A 15,982-nucleotide genomic window follows, 5' to 3' on the forward strand; every position below is an offset into this window, starting at 1 on the left:
TAAATTTCATTCCAACAATAGATGTCACTATTAATATGTAGACATATACTAATATTGATAAATAATATTGGGAGAATGTGACATTTGGCTTCATCAAAATTAATAAGCTTTTGTAATATCCGCGACGGCGGTAAATAGGTACAAAGGGCCTACCGCGAACACCGAAGTTCTCAATATGCGAGCATCTTTCTCTTTTACTTTCATTAAGGCGTAATTAGATTGACAGAGAAATTGCCCGCAATTTGCGAACTAAAGTTTTCGGAAAAACGAAATAAACCATTAAAACAATAAACATATATTAAAAATTAATTTTAGCTTTAACTAGTAGGTACCCATGCCGTGAGCATAAGCATGGAGGTTGTGGGTTCGAGCTCAAAACCCGGCTAGTACCAATGAGTTTCTCGAAATGTTAGAGGAAGTTCATAAGTATGCCTATACCTATTAGGTGTGTTCAATTTGCTGTGAAACCTTTGTCTAAACCAATATTATATTATCTATCTTAATACTTCACCATATGTACCTACATATGGTGAAGTATTAAGATGTTTCATTCCACTTACCCGTCATCAACTCCAAATTTTGTAAACATTGTCGTTTTTCAGCTTGAATCGCCTCGTGCGGACTTTTTACAAGTGTAAAATTATTCGTCATGCGGAAAAGTAACTCCCGCACGCCGGTTTTGTAAGGTTTCACCATGTTTATTCCGTTCATCACAAAACACAATGAATATTTAAACGATTTTGACAAACACATACCATAGTGCATGACGTTTACTGACTGCTTAAAAACATTGCCATATGTAGTTTTTTAATTCGATGTCAAATTATTGCGCTGCAGACTTTCTTTGGTTTGTCTCTAGTAAATTGTTGATAGGACCTTCGATTTATAGACCACCCTGCATATTCAGAGAATGGCCCAATTGTTTACACAAATGTACTACAATTGAAAATGATTGGTTTTTTATTTACTAATATTTACAACAACATCAAAAAGTTCGTAAATCTCTTTGTTCTTGACTTAGATTGCTATTTTTACAAGACAATAGCATTGTTTCCCGTTTGTTTGTGATTGCGGGACGTAAACGTGAATCACCACGACTCGCAACGAAAATAGTACATTACATACCTAGGGAAGTGAATTTGTAAATGCTCCAGATCGCAGGTGTTTGTGGCCTGAACCGAAGGTGAGGGCCATAAATATGCGATCTGGGGCTTTACGAATTACCGCCCGTGGTTTGTATAAAGTTTTACGTCTTGCCTTGGCCAGGAAGTGAGATTCTCTTCTCGCGTAGCCTAGGGTGACGTAATAGTACATTGTGTTACTGTTGCTCGATTTGAGTCAGGCAAATGCGTTTCTAGTTGCACGAGAAATTGAATTTATAATTCTACTAACGGCCTCTTAGACATGTGACCCTGTACCACGTACGGAGCTGGTTCCTAGGTTTGAACCCGGTAAGAGCATTTTGTGTGCTTTTTCACTAATAGGTATCTTCTATAGTCAGTAGCAGTACCCAATACAAAAAAAAACGAAATTTTACTTTCGGGTTTAGTTAAATCTGATTTGTTTAAGATTAACTTGCAACATATTAATATTTATTTTATCCTCAATAACAATAATTATAATTAACACTACATACTTAATACTGTATTACGATTAGGAAAAGCGATTTACCGAGTTTTAGATACTTGGACGAAACATATGCTAGTATATAAATAAATATCATACTAACTGATTGCTAAAATTAAATGTTCTAGCTGTAACTAAGACTTAGCTTAGGCATTGCTATGTCAAAGGACTATAGGCTTTAAAGGAAACGAATTGTTGTGAACTGTAATAATAGATATATCGATGTTGCTTAACGAGCTCTGTGTTGATCGTTTATATATGCTTTATCATGTGTGTTGTCATAAACGTTGGTAAATCTTTGCTGTTTTACTTGTCACCCTAACTTTCCCTTACCTTTCATATACCTACACAGTTTTTCTACAGTCGCCATCAGATAAATCGGAGCGGTCAAGGTGTTTATAAATGTCTGAACATAGCATCTATTATAAAGACGTTAAAGTGTAAGTATGTTGAGATCTTTTGAAGAACTTCGCCGCTCCGATATATCTAATGCCGATGGTACTTGGGTACGGCATACACTGGTAGATATACAACATAATATTGCACGTTATAGAGAGGTATAAAAATGTACTTTATTAAATAATGAGATATAGGTATATTTATATTTAATCATTTTATATACTTAACAGAGATTTAAAAAATTGCGTAAAATAATATTTTTGAAATAATTTCAATATTACTACTAAATAATTTTTTCACAGGAATGCATAAACTCGCTGGCATCAGACGATCACACCGGGATGGATTCCTTCCATGAATGTCTCCAAGAATACGGAGAAGGCCTAGAGGTCGTCCAAATATGCCTCGAGCCCGAGGACACATCTATTAAGGACGAGGAACTATCAGCCCTGTGTGATCTCAGCTTTGATGATTGTATCAAACGAGATGATACTTTGAACGAAAACATTAAAAACGTACCAGACAAAGTTAACGGCGTAACTGAGTTGAAAGCATCAAAATCTGACGACTCGTTGGATGACCCTGATGACGACATGACAATAAGAGAAGATGATGTTTTAATTACGCCACGAGAACTTCCCGACATCAGAACGAAATTTGTTGATGACAAACAATCGGATCGAACTTTGTCTAAACAACAAAGTAAAGATATATCGACATCAGATGAAATGGTTTTTGCAGTGACACCGACAGGTTTAGAAAGAATTAGTTTCGAAAAGTATTGGAAAGAATGTGACACAAAGACTACGTTAGAAAAAGTGAAAAGTGATGAAAGTTGGAAAGAGTGCTTAAATTCGCCAACAGAAGAAACTTCAAGTTTTTACGACGCTACCACAAGAATTTCCGTCCAAGAAGATGGGCAGTCCCTTCTGTTCATAGACCATGAAATTGATGGCTATGAAACGTGCGTTGATGACGATTCTTCGTCCGTAAAGTGTACAGAAAAGAATGGCCATAAAATCAACGGCGATCGAGAGATCAAAGTGGAAGATAAACACGATAAAACAGATGCGAGAAACAAAGACAAAGACGTCGATGCCAAAAATACAGAGCAGAACGCTCCCAGTATCTTAGACGAAGTGTCGTATAATCCGTGCATCCAGGAGCATATAATAAAACAAATGAAATCCTTAAGAATCGAACCCATAAATATGAATATAAGCCATAAGAAGAAAAAGAAAAGTCCGACGAAACATAAACCGTCCAAAACTGTGCAGTGCGTCGAATACTACAACGATCAAGCCGAATGTTTAGAAGAAATAAGACAAAAGAGGATAAAAGAAGAGGAAACCATACATAAAGCTGAGCAGAAGAAGATTCTGGATTCAAATAAAGCTGTGATTGAAAAAAAGCTTCATATGAAACTAAAAGAACCGAGTGAAGAATCGACAGACTTGGAAACAAGTTACGTTCCTGGGTGTCATAAGTGTTTTTTAGAGAACTATGCCTACGCTATCACGAAAGCGTATATAGCGGAGGCCCATGCTTGCAAGTTTTGTGAAGTGATTCGTGAGATACTGGAGGTTCCGAAGGATATCCCGGATCGGAGAATGTCTGCGCCTGCCTTCGTCAGCCTGGAGAGTCCAGGGTCTACGACGGAGGAGGAGGATTTGTTGATGGTGCCAATCGTGAAGGACAGGAGAAAGTCTGCTGGTCCTTTAAAGTTTCTTGTGCCTTCGAGGAGAACCAGGTATGTTGATCTAGGTTATTTACAATTTATTATTTTTATTTATTAAATTAAACCACCATTCTTGCTACTTACTAATAATTTCACGACCCGCGTCTGCGACAGGCGTCTTTCGGTCTAACCCACAGTCTTCCGTTCCGATAGCCGACTTATTTACAGACCTCGGAATTTAGGGGGCAGATTTTAACAGGTAGGTAGGGAGTTTTTATATCGATACATTTTTAACTATCGATACTTCTCCCTAATACATATGATCCTAGCCGGTAGTTTAGTTGGTAACTGGTAAATATATTTTAAGAAATCAAAGGGATCTTTATAAATACAAGGGTAAAATTCAATATAGGGGAATTTTACCCCTCGACCGCCAAAGACGTTTGACTAACTTTCTAGCATTCCAATAAGGTTTATGTATTTAATATTGGCGCGTTATATGGGTAATAAAATAAAATAATAGGCGTGGCGTTCAAAGGGTAAATGACATACACTACGTACAATTATGGCAGTACATATGTAGGGGCACATATAAATAATTAACAAACAAATAAGTCAAATAACTTTTCACAAACCTTGCTTTAAAATAACATCAGACGAACGCAAACATTAAAGATTTCCTGAAACACGTGCCGAGAAGCCTAATGCGATGAAGCCTTATTTTGAGGTCGGCTTTATAAGATCTCTTTACACGACTACAATCAAATCTGAACCTAAGCAATACCGTACAAGACTTAGTTTCCAACGACATATAATCACGTGTACATGGTCACGGGAATGCCATTGTATGTTATAGGTTATTTTGAATGAAATAGGGTCGGGATTTGAATAACCGGGCAAGGAAAGAGTTTTTTTTTGCGAACGTCAGACTTTTTTAATAACAATTGTTCAAGTTCAAGTTGAAAAGGTTAGGACAAGACAAGAGGATATGGCGAGTCATATCATGTGTCCCGACAAACGGGACAACATATTGAAGTATTTAGGAATTCCTAAATGTCGAAATGTCTAATTAGACGAAAATACCCGATAAAAAAAACTTAACCAAAAATTCTGAAGTAAAAAATTGTTAATATGTATTGGGCGACACCAAGCAATTTTTTAATACTATAATAAAGTATTCAGTAAATTAACTAAGTGATAGCGAATTAAACAATACAATTTGTTAAATTTACTAATTCAGACAAAGAGTATACAATGTGACATGTGACCTAATTCCTATCTAAATAGGAAAGTCAGATGGCGGGTGGTCGAAGTTGGAAGGGTTAGCAACGCGCGTGTGACTCCTCTGGAGCTGTAAGCATCAATAGGCTGCGGTAACTACTTACAGGGTAGCCCAAATACGTTCAGATTCTTTTAAAGAAGCTGTTATCATTAAAAACTAAAACTACAATAATTTAAAATATATTGATTTAAACTAACACGATTCTCACTCATAATAATACTTTTTTTTTCTTTTTTTGGGATTAAGTCCCGTGGTAGTTCATAAAAGTACAATCATTTAACTTAAGTAAAATGTTTATCTTCATAATATTCTCCTTTAGCTTTGATACTCGCACACAAAAGCAAACTGTTTTTTAAATTATCAACAATATGTCGCAGTAAAAATATTTGTCAACATATTTTTGGGCCACCCTGTACTATTAGGTAGGGGGTGGCTGTACCGGTGCATGTTTACCACAGACGTGTTATAAAAAAGACGTCGGTCGATTGGTAAAATCTTGTTCGCAATTTTTTGGCATCGTGACGTGAACCGCGACAGTAATTTTCATCAAAATTGTCTAGAAAGGCCCTCGTAACATGTGTATTAGGTAATGATTAGGTAATCCATCTTTATTCTACGGGACGCCATGTATTTGACCTAGATTACCTTTTCTTGTAGAGCGCCTGAAAATCACCTATAGCTTTATATTTTTTTGCTATAATTTTCAAAAGTACCTAGCACCACTAATCCTACTGATAACGGAACACATCAGTTCCACTTATGTAGTTGCTATTAGGCTTATCAAAGGAATTACCGTATTGTCCAAGTTTAAACAATGATGATAATTGTCAGTCCATACTAGTTACTGGTCTTTGCTATATTGCTCGTTAATTTGGGTGAGTGGCGCCTACGCAATTGAGTAATTGAGTATGTCCCGATGGGACTATGTATTGAGTCTAGTGGCACGCAAATACTGCCCCAATAATACGCATAACAACAGTACATCGGACAAATAAAGTACATATTCAAAGTAATATTCTAATGAACCATACGGATGTTTTGCGGAAATATCTAAGTTCTCTGTGAGAACATGGTGACATGAAGCACTTTCAACATTATCGTGAAATAAAGTTATATAAATTCAGACTTGTATATCTACATAATCACATTATTATCCAATTATGCAACGGGTAGGGACCCGTACGAATGACAATAGTCCGATGTAAGGACATCGGAAACTATTTTCTGTCATTAGTTGTTGAAAGACCTATCCAACGATACTACACAAATACACAGCCCAAAAATTTTTTTTTCAAGATTTTACTTACTTAACTAGTTTCTTCGTCGCGTCGCTAAGTCGCGGACAGGCAGACTCACACACCAAAATGGGAACATTTTAAGGATTCCTGAATACGGAACTATACGCAACCGTTTCTCACTATGACTAAGTATGCACTTTAACATGCTTCCGCTTGAAAGTGGAGCAGGTCACTTTCATCCGTTTCCCATTAACTAATATGAAAGAGTATGGGGAAATTAAAAAAAAAAACAATCTCCAGCCCCGGCCGGCTTAGGGGATTAGAGAAAACAGTCAACCACGTCTAGTGCTGCGCCGATGTCGATAGGTACATTTCCGTCAGTTTTCCTTTGGAAACATAAAGGATAGGATTAGGATAGGGCAAAATGCTTTTTAATGCAAATATTAATGCTTTGTTCGCTAATGTGGACAAAGAAATACTTTTAAAACATTAGAAATTATGACATCAAATTATTCCACAAAATCACCCGTAGGTACCTTAGTACCTACGGTCTTAAGCATGGATAGTGTGCCAGAGTGTGGCACATTGGGAACCTGCATGACTGCATGTGCAGTCACGGACTTCAAATAATGAACCATTTAGGTTTTACTTTACATTAATTACTTACTTTATAGCGTTAGAATTGGAATCAAAATGGCTTGAAACCTAAATGGCTCAATAATTATAGTCCATGACCGTTCGTAAGTTTTACGTCATGTTTAATTTCACAAACGGGTCTACCGCGATATTATTTCATTGTTTTTACCTCAAATTCCGATGTTTTCCGTGACCACAGCTGGTGCAACTCAGCTGAAACGTCGGAATTTAAGGTAAAAACAATGAAATTATATCGCGGTAGACCCGTTTGTGAAATTAAATATGCGTACAAAACGAGAGAGTTTAGAGTTTTAGGTCATGTTGTCACAGCAACGTTTAACGTGCGGCCAATGAGTCATGTTTTGTCAACTAGATTGACGCGTAAATGAAAATGTACAAAAATATGATATTTATTTGTTCATGTTTTACGTTTAGTCGTTTGATACCCCTCGTATTTATTTATACAAAAGCATGATGCATACTCGTAGTATATTCGTGAAAAGCGGAAATGTGTTTTTAACTACCTTGATGTTTAATTTAAAAATGTCGTTGGAAAATTATTTTTGTAATGATTGTATGTGTGTATTAAACTTGGCGAATTAGATGGCGTTTGTTATAGCTGTCTAGGTAGGCCCACTTGGGACACAAGTGGGCCTACCTAGACTTGTTGCTAACTAATACCTAACATTTGTAGGTAGATATAATATACGACATACATTTTCGTTACTTATTGATGGGGAAAATTTTACATAAATCGACGTTCAGTCCATAGCGTAAGTATTGGACCCTAAATTGCTCAATAATCACGGAGCGTGACTGAACCTACCTCCACAGTATATTCAGTATGTAATAAGGCTTATGGTGAGTCTTTTCTTTCGTTTGTTAATCGTGAATGTTTGTTTGTAAGAGCAAAAAAAGGATGCGTTGCCAACCAGAGCCATATAAAGTAGATTACGACGCTAAAGTAACTCTGTGTATCTGCCTATTACCATTCTACGTAAAAAATACTAAACCCACCAAAACCAAACTGATACTTAGTACTTAGAGTTAAACCCTCGATTTTTTTTCGATTTTATTCGGGGAGTAAGGTAAAATAACGTGGACAGAATTTTTCAGCGCAGTGACGTAGGTACCTAGGTACAGCTAATTATGTATATTTTTTTGGCTCGTTCCATTGACAGTGACATAATTATTAAAACATCATTCAAAAATAAATATACAAAATAATATGAAACTACGTCGCCAATTATCCACATTGACCACAAAATGAAAACGTCAATTTACCAATAACGCGACACTCGATATCAATAAAAACCACAACGCTCGCATCACTAAAAGAAAATTGCTAATACTCATAATTGAATTATGGTTAGCCGACCTCAATGTATCATTGTTGCCGCGGCCTCGTCAGACCCCGCTTGTCGTTGTCGCTATCGGCTTTGTCGTTTGTCGCCGTTGTCGCTCGGATTTGTGTTGTCGCTTGTGGAATGAACGGTTTCGAAATTTGAATTGGGTGAGTGTTTGTTTTCTTTTGTTTTTCCGTCTATTGTTAGGTTAATTGGATTTCATTGGATTAAATAGGATCAAGTTTATTGTTGGCTCTCCTTGTGCAGGTTTGTAGCATTGTATTTCGTAGCATTAATCAAGTTAAAACTGACTGTGCGGCGCCAATGATTTTATTCGTATTTTTGGATAGTTAAGGTTCAACTCTTTGGACTTACCACTGCACCATATCACTAACCCGGGGTTAACTGGTTGAGCCTCCATAGTATAGTTTTTAAATATACACGTCACAGGCTTCTGTACTTCTGTAGTTTAATCTAAGGTGAACTCTGCTACATATTTACGATGCAATAATAAGTTGCTTAGTTTACTGTGTTGTCGTATCAAGGCGGTAAAATTGGAGGCTCTTCCGCTGCACCGCCTCATTTTCCGCTTCGTCAAGCGAAATAACTTCTCGGTGCACTTGATTCCTATCTTTATAGAGACGCGAAACCGGCTAAACTGTGGTAAATAAGGAGACAACATAAGGTTGCATTGATTATTTCTAGTTAGCTTCAAACGTTCACTTGTACTTAAATTCCTTCACCTTCCGGCACCTTCTGGACAGGCTCGCTCCATCGTAGGCCACGTCTTCGCCTCGGCTAGTCTGTGGCCATGAGTAAGCCCATTTATAATATAAAAAAAATACATTTTAGATCCAGGAAAAGTAGGCAGTGGATAAAATATTGCCGTCAGAAAGTTTCCAAAATTGCGAAATTGCCACTTGGGAAAATTTCCGCTATTCATGCACACTCTGCCGTAGGTATACACATATTTGTGATGAGACTGAGGTATCTCTTGCTTACGGTAGGTACAAACAGCAAGCGATGTGTAGCCAACGCGCCCAATGAGGTGAAGGGGTGATTTCCCCAAGGGTCGGGTCCGAGTCCGGACGGCCGCTGGCGAGGTTGCGGAAGAGTACTTCGGCGTTCCTGGGACCTCGCCCTATAGCAGCGAGGCGGCAACAGAGGGGTTTTAGTGGGTAAACCTGGTAAAAAAAAAAAAAAAAAAAAAAGGTACAAACAGCAACACTCGTAACTGTAGTACATCGGTGGACCTTATTACAAAAGGCATAAGGTACACCGATGGACAGTTAACAATGTGGGCGATGGTACTTTAAAAAACAGATGTAAAACCATATTTGCGAAAGTGGTCCCTTGAAATACAAAAAGAGACGGTTGTGATTCTGACACTCCTTGATGCTCTTTGTAAATAAACAGATTAATAGGGGCAAAACAAACCCCTTTATCAAGGGTTTTTCATGCCCATAGTTTGATAATGTTTTTTCTTTCAAATACTGGTAATAAAATGTAAGTGGGTAAAATTCAAAGTGCCGTGTTCCGTAGAAATGGGTAGTCAATGTAAATTGCACCAACGATTGTTGATTGACTAGTTTTTGCTCTATTGTTCAGACAATGAAGTGAACAAATGGATTTACACGGTGTTTTGTATTACACTAAGCCGAGAAATTGTTCTTTGTAATAGGTACATTTATATATGTGATGCCTACAACACACTGGCTTATAGCACAAAATAATTTATGTAAAGAAAAAGTTGCAACACGAATATGGTTATGATCACTCGCATCAAACTTTTTTTGCCCCGACTTTGACGTGACAAAGTGTGGATTGCCGTTGAGTTGGCGCTATAATATACATCAGTAGTATTCGACCCATTCGACCTTAAGTAGTTTAGATTGCATTACGAATCAAAATAGACATTCCAGGACTATCCTCCCTTCCTCAGTGGAGTAACACAGCTATGACGTACCTACATATGTCAAAATAATGACATATGTACAGTTGTACACAATACTAGGTAGTAAACACGTGTAGGTTTTTCTTATCTGTTTGTTATTCGTAACGTAACAACCTATCAACAGATAGGGTCGGGGTGAAAAAAATACGAGTCGACGTAAAAAGGAAACGCGTAATTGGGTCATTCCCATTTTTCTAATAGAATAGACACATTCATATTTTGGTTGTCAAAAGTTGACGTTTGATATTTCAGTTGCTGTAGTTGATATTTCAATGTTTCCCTAAAATATACTTCAATTTAAGAGCTGACATATATGGCATGCGCCACTGTCTCCTGGCAGTTTTGGGGTCCCAATACCATGCCCATCAACATACTAAAAACATTGATTTATATTATTATTTCGTAAGAAAGGCCTTAGGTACAGGTACTACTAAGTGGGCACATAATTGCTCGGAATCAACTATATGAACGGACTGTATATTAATATCTTTTATCTTTACTTTTGGAATCTTTGACTAAAAATTGGTAGCGGTTACCAACTCTAAACTATCTCTTCGACCGTTTCCCGTAAAGCATTTGACTATAGGTACATAATATAAGTATATAAACGGGTAATAGGTAATACCTAATTTAAACAATACAACTCGAAGTATAAAGATGACGCAAAAAGTTATTCCTATAGCCCTAGTCTGTTCTATCGTTATAGAAATAAAACCAATAAGAAAAAGCTGTATAGTTTTCTGCTGAATGAGAGTTATAGCACAGGTATGTGATAAAAAAATATGTCGATAGGTTAGCCTGTGTTTTCCTTGCTAATTGGACTGCAGAGACCCGACCCCGGGCCGGCACCAAAAGGAAATTGTAAAATTAAAACAATAGAACGTTTGAAAGATACATTTTATGATTTTTATGCCCCTAACTTGATATAGCTTTCATACATATATTTTCTTGGTTGAAAAACTATTTAGTGGTAACAAAAAAACTTAATGAATGAAAAGTCGGAAATTTTCATGTGGGTCCAGACAGTTTCTTGGATATGTATAGCTACTCGTAAGAACACCTTCCATTTAGTCACCTTTGCTATGGTACAAACACTATATCAGCTCTGGTATCACAGACAGATAGTACAGCATGCTGCAAAATTGCATTATCATAATTATTATGAACGAATCCCATTCATTATGTGTCCATATAATTGTGCAGCTCACTGTACATACAGATACAAACGTTAAACGTATGGCATAGGTACCGAGCATTGTACACATGCAATACGTCTCAAATTGCGTAGAGTTAACAACACAGTTATTATATTTCGTTATTTCCATCCCTAGTACAGGCGCGTTCGGTCGGCTGTGTCGCCTCGCTAAGTGATTGAACTATATGAATCTTGTACAGTCGAGAACAATGGTCTGGTTTAAATTAGTTAAATTGGATCGACAGCGTGATATTTTATTGTATAAAGAAAATTTACTTGATTTTGACTTTTAATTGTGTCCTCCAAAATTAAGGAACATTAACATATGTTCCCTAATTTTATCTTAGTATTTCATTTTGTGAAAAAATACCACTAAACTTTGTTTACAATGAAATAATTCCATGAAAAATAGATATAATGATAGTTCAAATAACAGCTTTTAAGACTGATTCTGCATTGCTTTAATGTTTATGACAGTTTTTTAATCTTAGATATTTACCTATAACCTAGCAGCAGCTATTTTTTTATTAAAAATTACAGTAGCCTGAAGTAACAATCACAATATCCGGAATTATACTTGTACCATGCTTTCCTGTTTCGCGTTCATAAAATCTCTGGTCTGATTTATAGCCAATAAAGTGTTCTACTGCTAGGCAAAGGCCTCACCTCTTCTAAACTTCTAATCATCCCAATGAAGTGCAGTATCCGCCGTGAAATTTTGTAAACTGAATTATTCAAAATATTTTTTCGCTGTAAATTTAATGTTTGTAATAATATTAAATGAAATAAAATTAGGTAGTTACAGGACTGTAGTACCTATGTAGAAGTATTCATTGTAATAATATATACACTTCTGTTGCTCACTGTAGGTGTAGGTATAGGTACATACATGCTTTCAGCTAGGACGATCGCACTCGGGAGACGTAAACATTTGTGTTTGCAATTGCATTTCATTCGTCGTTGAATGCAAGTTCCATGTGTAATATTTAATTTCAAAGTATATTGAAATTGAAATTGAAAATATTTATTTCAGATTTGCATCCATAATTGTTAGTATAACTTAGGAATAATGTTAATTTTTGAGGGATATGATGGTATTTTATTTTTAAGAACTTTATGTAAATGCCAGGTATATAGGTATGAATTTAAAATGTGAAGTTTTTGATTTATTACTTACGGTAAATTGTCACTATATTTGCGTAGGTACCTATATTTATTTTGGCATGCATTTTAGATTTGTAAAATACAGCAATTCGGCTCTACCGTTTTATTTTTATAATAAATAATATCTAGATCGAGCCTCGCTCTATCGTTTATTCTACCTATCTATTTTTTCCTCTTCTTTATTACCAAACCCCGGTTTTTCGGGTGCAAAAACGAACCAGTGCTAGTGATTATTTTAATATAGACGTCTAGTGTATGTTATCATTATCCATATCGATAGCAAGAAATTTCTTTGATTTATGATTTTATCGATTTCAACTTATAGTAAGGTAAACGTATATACTAGTGCTCGACGCGGTACCAGTACATGTCATCTTGAAACTCAAGTCATTGTCAATAGAGGTGACAGCAGGTTGTCATCTATTGGGCATTAACATGTCGAGCACTAGTACGTTTACCTTACCTAAGTTACATTTGTCCTCACACTTTTTAAATGTCAAACCAAATAACACTGTCAAACCGGGGTACGTTTATTTCGCCTCTCTCAACTATGTAGTTAAAGTTAAAATGTTGCAACGCTATACGACAATAATACATACAATGTCCAATGCTCATGGACTTCATGGTCCAATAAAGGCATAACTAAATCAGATTGAATCGCCCTTGGCCTCCATACGAGCCGAAGACGATTATCTACTTACTTTGCTAAATTGCGCCGCGAACAATTTTGCACGCTATACCCTGACGACACGCACTTGGGTGTATTAAGAGGAAAGTCACGTGAATGCGTTTTCCAACAAACATAGCCCCCATTTTCCTATTTGGACATTACCTAATGTCCTAATATTATATAAAATATTTTTACGCAGTTGGATGAATATTAACCACTGCATTACGTTTGATTTTTAATTTTTTCAAATTATTATAAGAGTTAGGAGCTTTTAAAAATCTGTTTGGAAATCGTTTTTTGCTTTATAATTCACATAATAATCAAAAAATATGAATAAATCAATCAGAGGGGGCCCTCTCCGCCATTCTTATTTAATATCAGCAATTATCTAGATCTGTGTGCTGATTATTTTTCAAATAGTTAAAACCAACGTTTATTTTGCAGTTACGCTCCTCAATCAGCCATGACGGTGACAGCGTCGCCGTGGCGAGACGGGCTGTCTGGCCAGCAATGGGGTCCGCCGCGAAAAGTCACTCTGACTAGATGCCCGGGTGCTCCGTTAGGAGTCAGCATCGTTGGAGGGAAGGTAAGGGATGCTTGTCATAATAATGCCACACCGCAGCTACAGAATAAGTAAAAGTATTATCATACAGAACGGCCACGCACCCCGCCTCGCATTACCTCGCCCCGACTTGCATTACCTCGCCCCGCGACACGAATCTGACCATAATCTGGCGGACTTCTGGCGGACTCTCAGTATAGCGACTTACCCACACATATACAATGACGCGTGTACAGACGTGCCGTGCACACATCTAAACGCAAATGATTTTTGATGTATGACGTGTCCGCCCTGTGCCGCAGCTTTGATGGGGATGTTACCTCAGCGAGACGGACTAGCTGGCCAGCAATGGGGATCGCTGCGAAAAGTCACTGACTAGGTGCCCAGGGACCCCATACCCAACCTCTAGGGGTTATCTTTAAAGGGAGACAATGCGCAATGATGTAGAGTTGTAGGCTATACCGCAGCGCAGCCTAGTGCAAGGTTCTTGTTCCCTAGACTTCGTATCAACAGCACTATAATAACCCACAAATATGTCGCACGAGACAGAGATTCCTCAAATCTACTATCCCTACCGATAGTCTACATAATATTCAAAATCACCGATTTTGCCCAAAACGCTAATCCGAACACACTTTTTTTAAATCGTTGCAGGTGGATATTATTGACAGTCAAGATAACACTGGGGCCGATGACAAGGCCATATTCGGAATATTCATCAAAAATGTAGTTCCAGAGAGTCCAGCCGGCAACTGCGGAGAGCTGCATGTAAGTGACATTCATAGAAAAGAAAATTCAGTACTTAATCTACTTTTATCTTCTGAATCATAATTTGGAGTATATCTCGTCTTCTATCTTCTATGTTTAAATTCAATATTATGTATGATTGTATTCCCGTAGACCGGTGACCGTATCCTCGAGGTGGATGGAGTGTGCGTCAGAAACGCTCAGCACGAGCGAGCGGTGCAGCTCATCAAAGCAGCTGGTGACACTGTCACGCTCACTGTTCAGAGTCTACCGACTTGGGTGAGTTGGCAATGACGGATTAACCTTGGATTAACCATATACTTACCAGATATGCATATACTACGGCATCCGCCCAAAATGAGCACTGAGCATCCACCTATATTTGGTGTATCCCTGTGTCATTTATCTCTGTGACTGAGAGATTTTGGTTCCCACTTGAACGGTGAACTGTCGCACTTGTCTATAAACTAGTATTCATTTGTTCTGCCTTTGACCCCTGATTAAAAAGAAATATAATAAATAGAAAATATTCATTATTTATTGTAATAATGATAATTTTCTGTCTAGAATACCGACTCGTCAGACGTGGAAGCTGAAGCGTCCCCGCATCCCGCGCGGCATACACCGTTGCCCGTCGGTGGGACGCCAGAACACGAGATCAAGGTTCAATTGTCATAATTTACTTGGTTTAAGAGGGTGGCTCTGTCCCATGGAGATTATCTGTGGATCCCTTTATCCTCATGCCGCTCTTTCCTTCACACATTGATCAGATTTGTTTTATCGATTCTTGACATCGACTCTTTTGACAAAAGTCGACACATGACGAGTCTACAGACTGGTGGTGTTGGAGTGACTAGCCTTCAGATTAGATACTGTAAATGGTTGTCTTGGCCATGGTACGGTAAGTTATGATGGATTAAGTATCACAAGTTGCTTTTACAGATAACAGTGACATCAGAGCCGGACATTGTGAAAGAGTCAGAAGATACGGAGAGGGAGACAGAGAAGTCGACTTCGGAAACCGAACCGACGCCGCCGAAGAAGCCTGTTTACTCGGACTCGGAGAGCAGTGATGACGAAGAGGATGAGAGAGAGCTACAGGGACGGACTTACTCGGATAAAGGGGTTGAGGTGAGTCTTATTACAATAACTGACAACTTTGAAAAAATGACAAAACAAAAATTATCTTAACGTCTTTGGAATTATGGTAAATAAAGGTGAAGATATTCGCGAGGTAACGGATAGGGATTGCAGTAGTAAAAACAGAAGATCGAGTTAAATATCGTGCCACGAGAGAAGCCAATGTGGACTGACACAGATTGATGAGGATGAGTTGATGAGAGATGTAAAAATTCTAAGTACATATAAATAATAGGTAAATAATAAATAAATTCATTTATTTTAGGACCATCAGGGATCATTTTTGTTAGTACTTACGACTATGCCTTATAAAATATTGTTAGTATTATGCTCTATAAACTATAG

General features: G+C 37.4%; 1 protein-coding gene across 2 annotated transcripts in view; it reads left to right on the forward strand.

The window, feature by feature from the left end:
- Nucleotides 1-15,982, forward strand: part of LOC134659967 (uncharacterized) — a 138,340-nt gene that overhangs the window by 38,199 nt on the left and 84,159 nt on the right. For both annotated transcript variants that reach the window (XM_063515665.1, XM_063515672.1), the window contains 6 exons: nucleotides 2,328-3,775; nucleotides 13,633-13,774; nucleotides 14,405-14,518; nucleotides 14,651-14,776; nucleotides 15,065-15,160; nucleotides 15,440-15,628. In XM_063515665.1, the coding sequence (XP_063371735.1) occupies nucleotides 2,328-3,775; nucleotides 13,633-13,774; nucleotides 14,405-14,518; nucleotides 14,651-14,776; nucleotides 15,065-15,160; nucleotides 15,440-15,628 (2,115 nt within the window). The remainder of the gene's footprint in view (nucleotides 1-2,327; nucleotides 3,776-13,632; nucleotides 13,775-14,404; nucleotides 14,519-14,650; nucleotides 14,777-15,064; nucleotides 15,161-15,439; nucleotides 15,629-15,982) is intronic.

Source organism: Cydia amplana, chromosome 2 (assembly GCF_948474715.1).
Source record: "Cydia amplana chromosome 2, ilCydAmpl1.1, whole genome shotgun sequence".
Classification (NCBI taxonomy): domain Eukaryota; kingdom Metazoa; phylum Arthropoda; class Insecta; order Lepidoptera; family Tortricidae; genus Cydia; species Cydia amplana.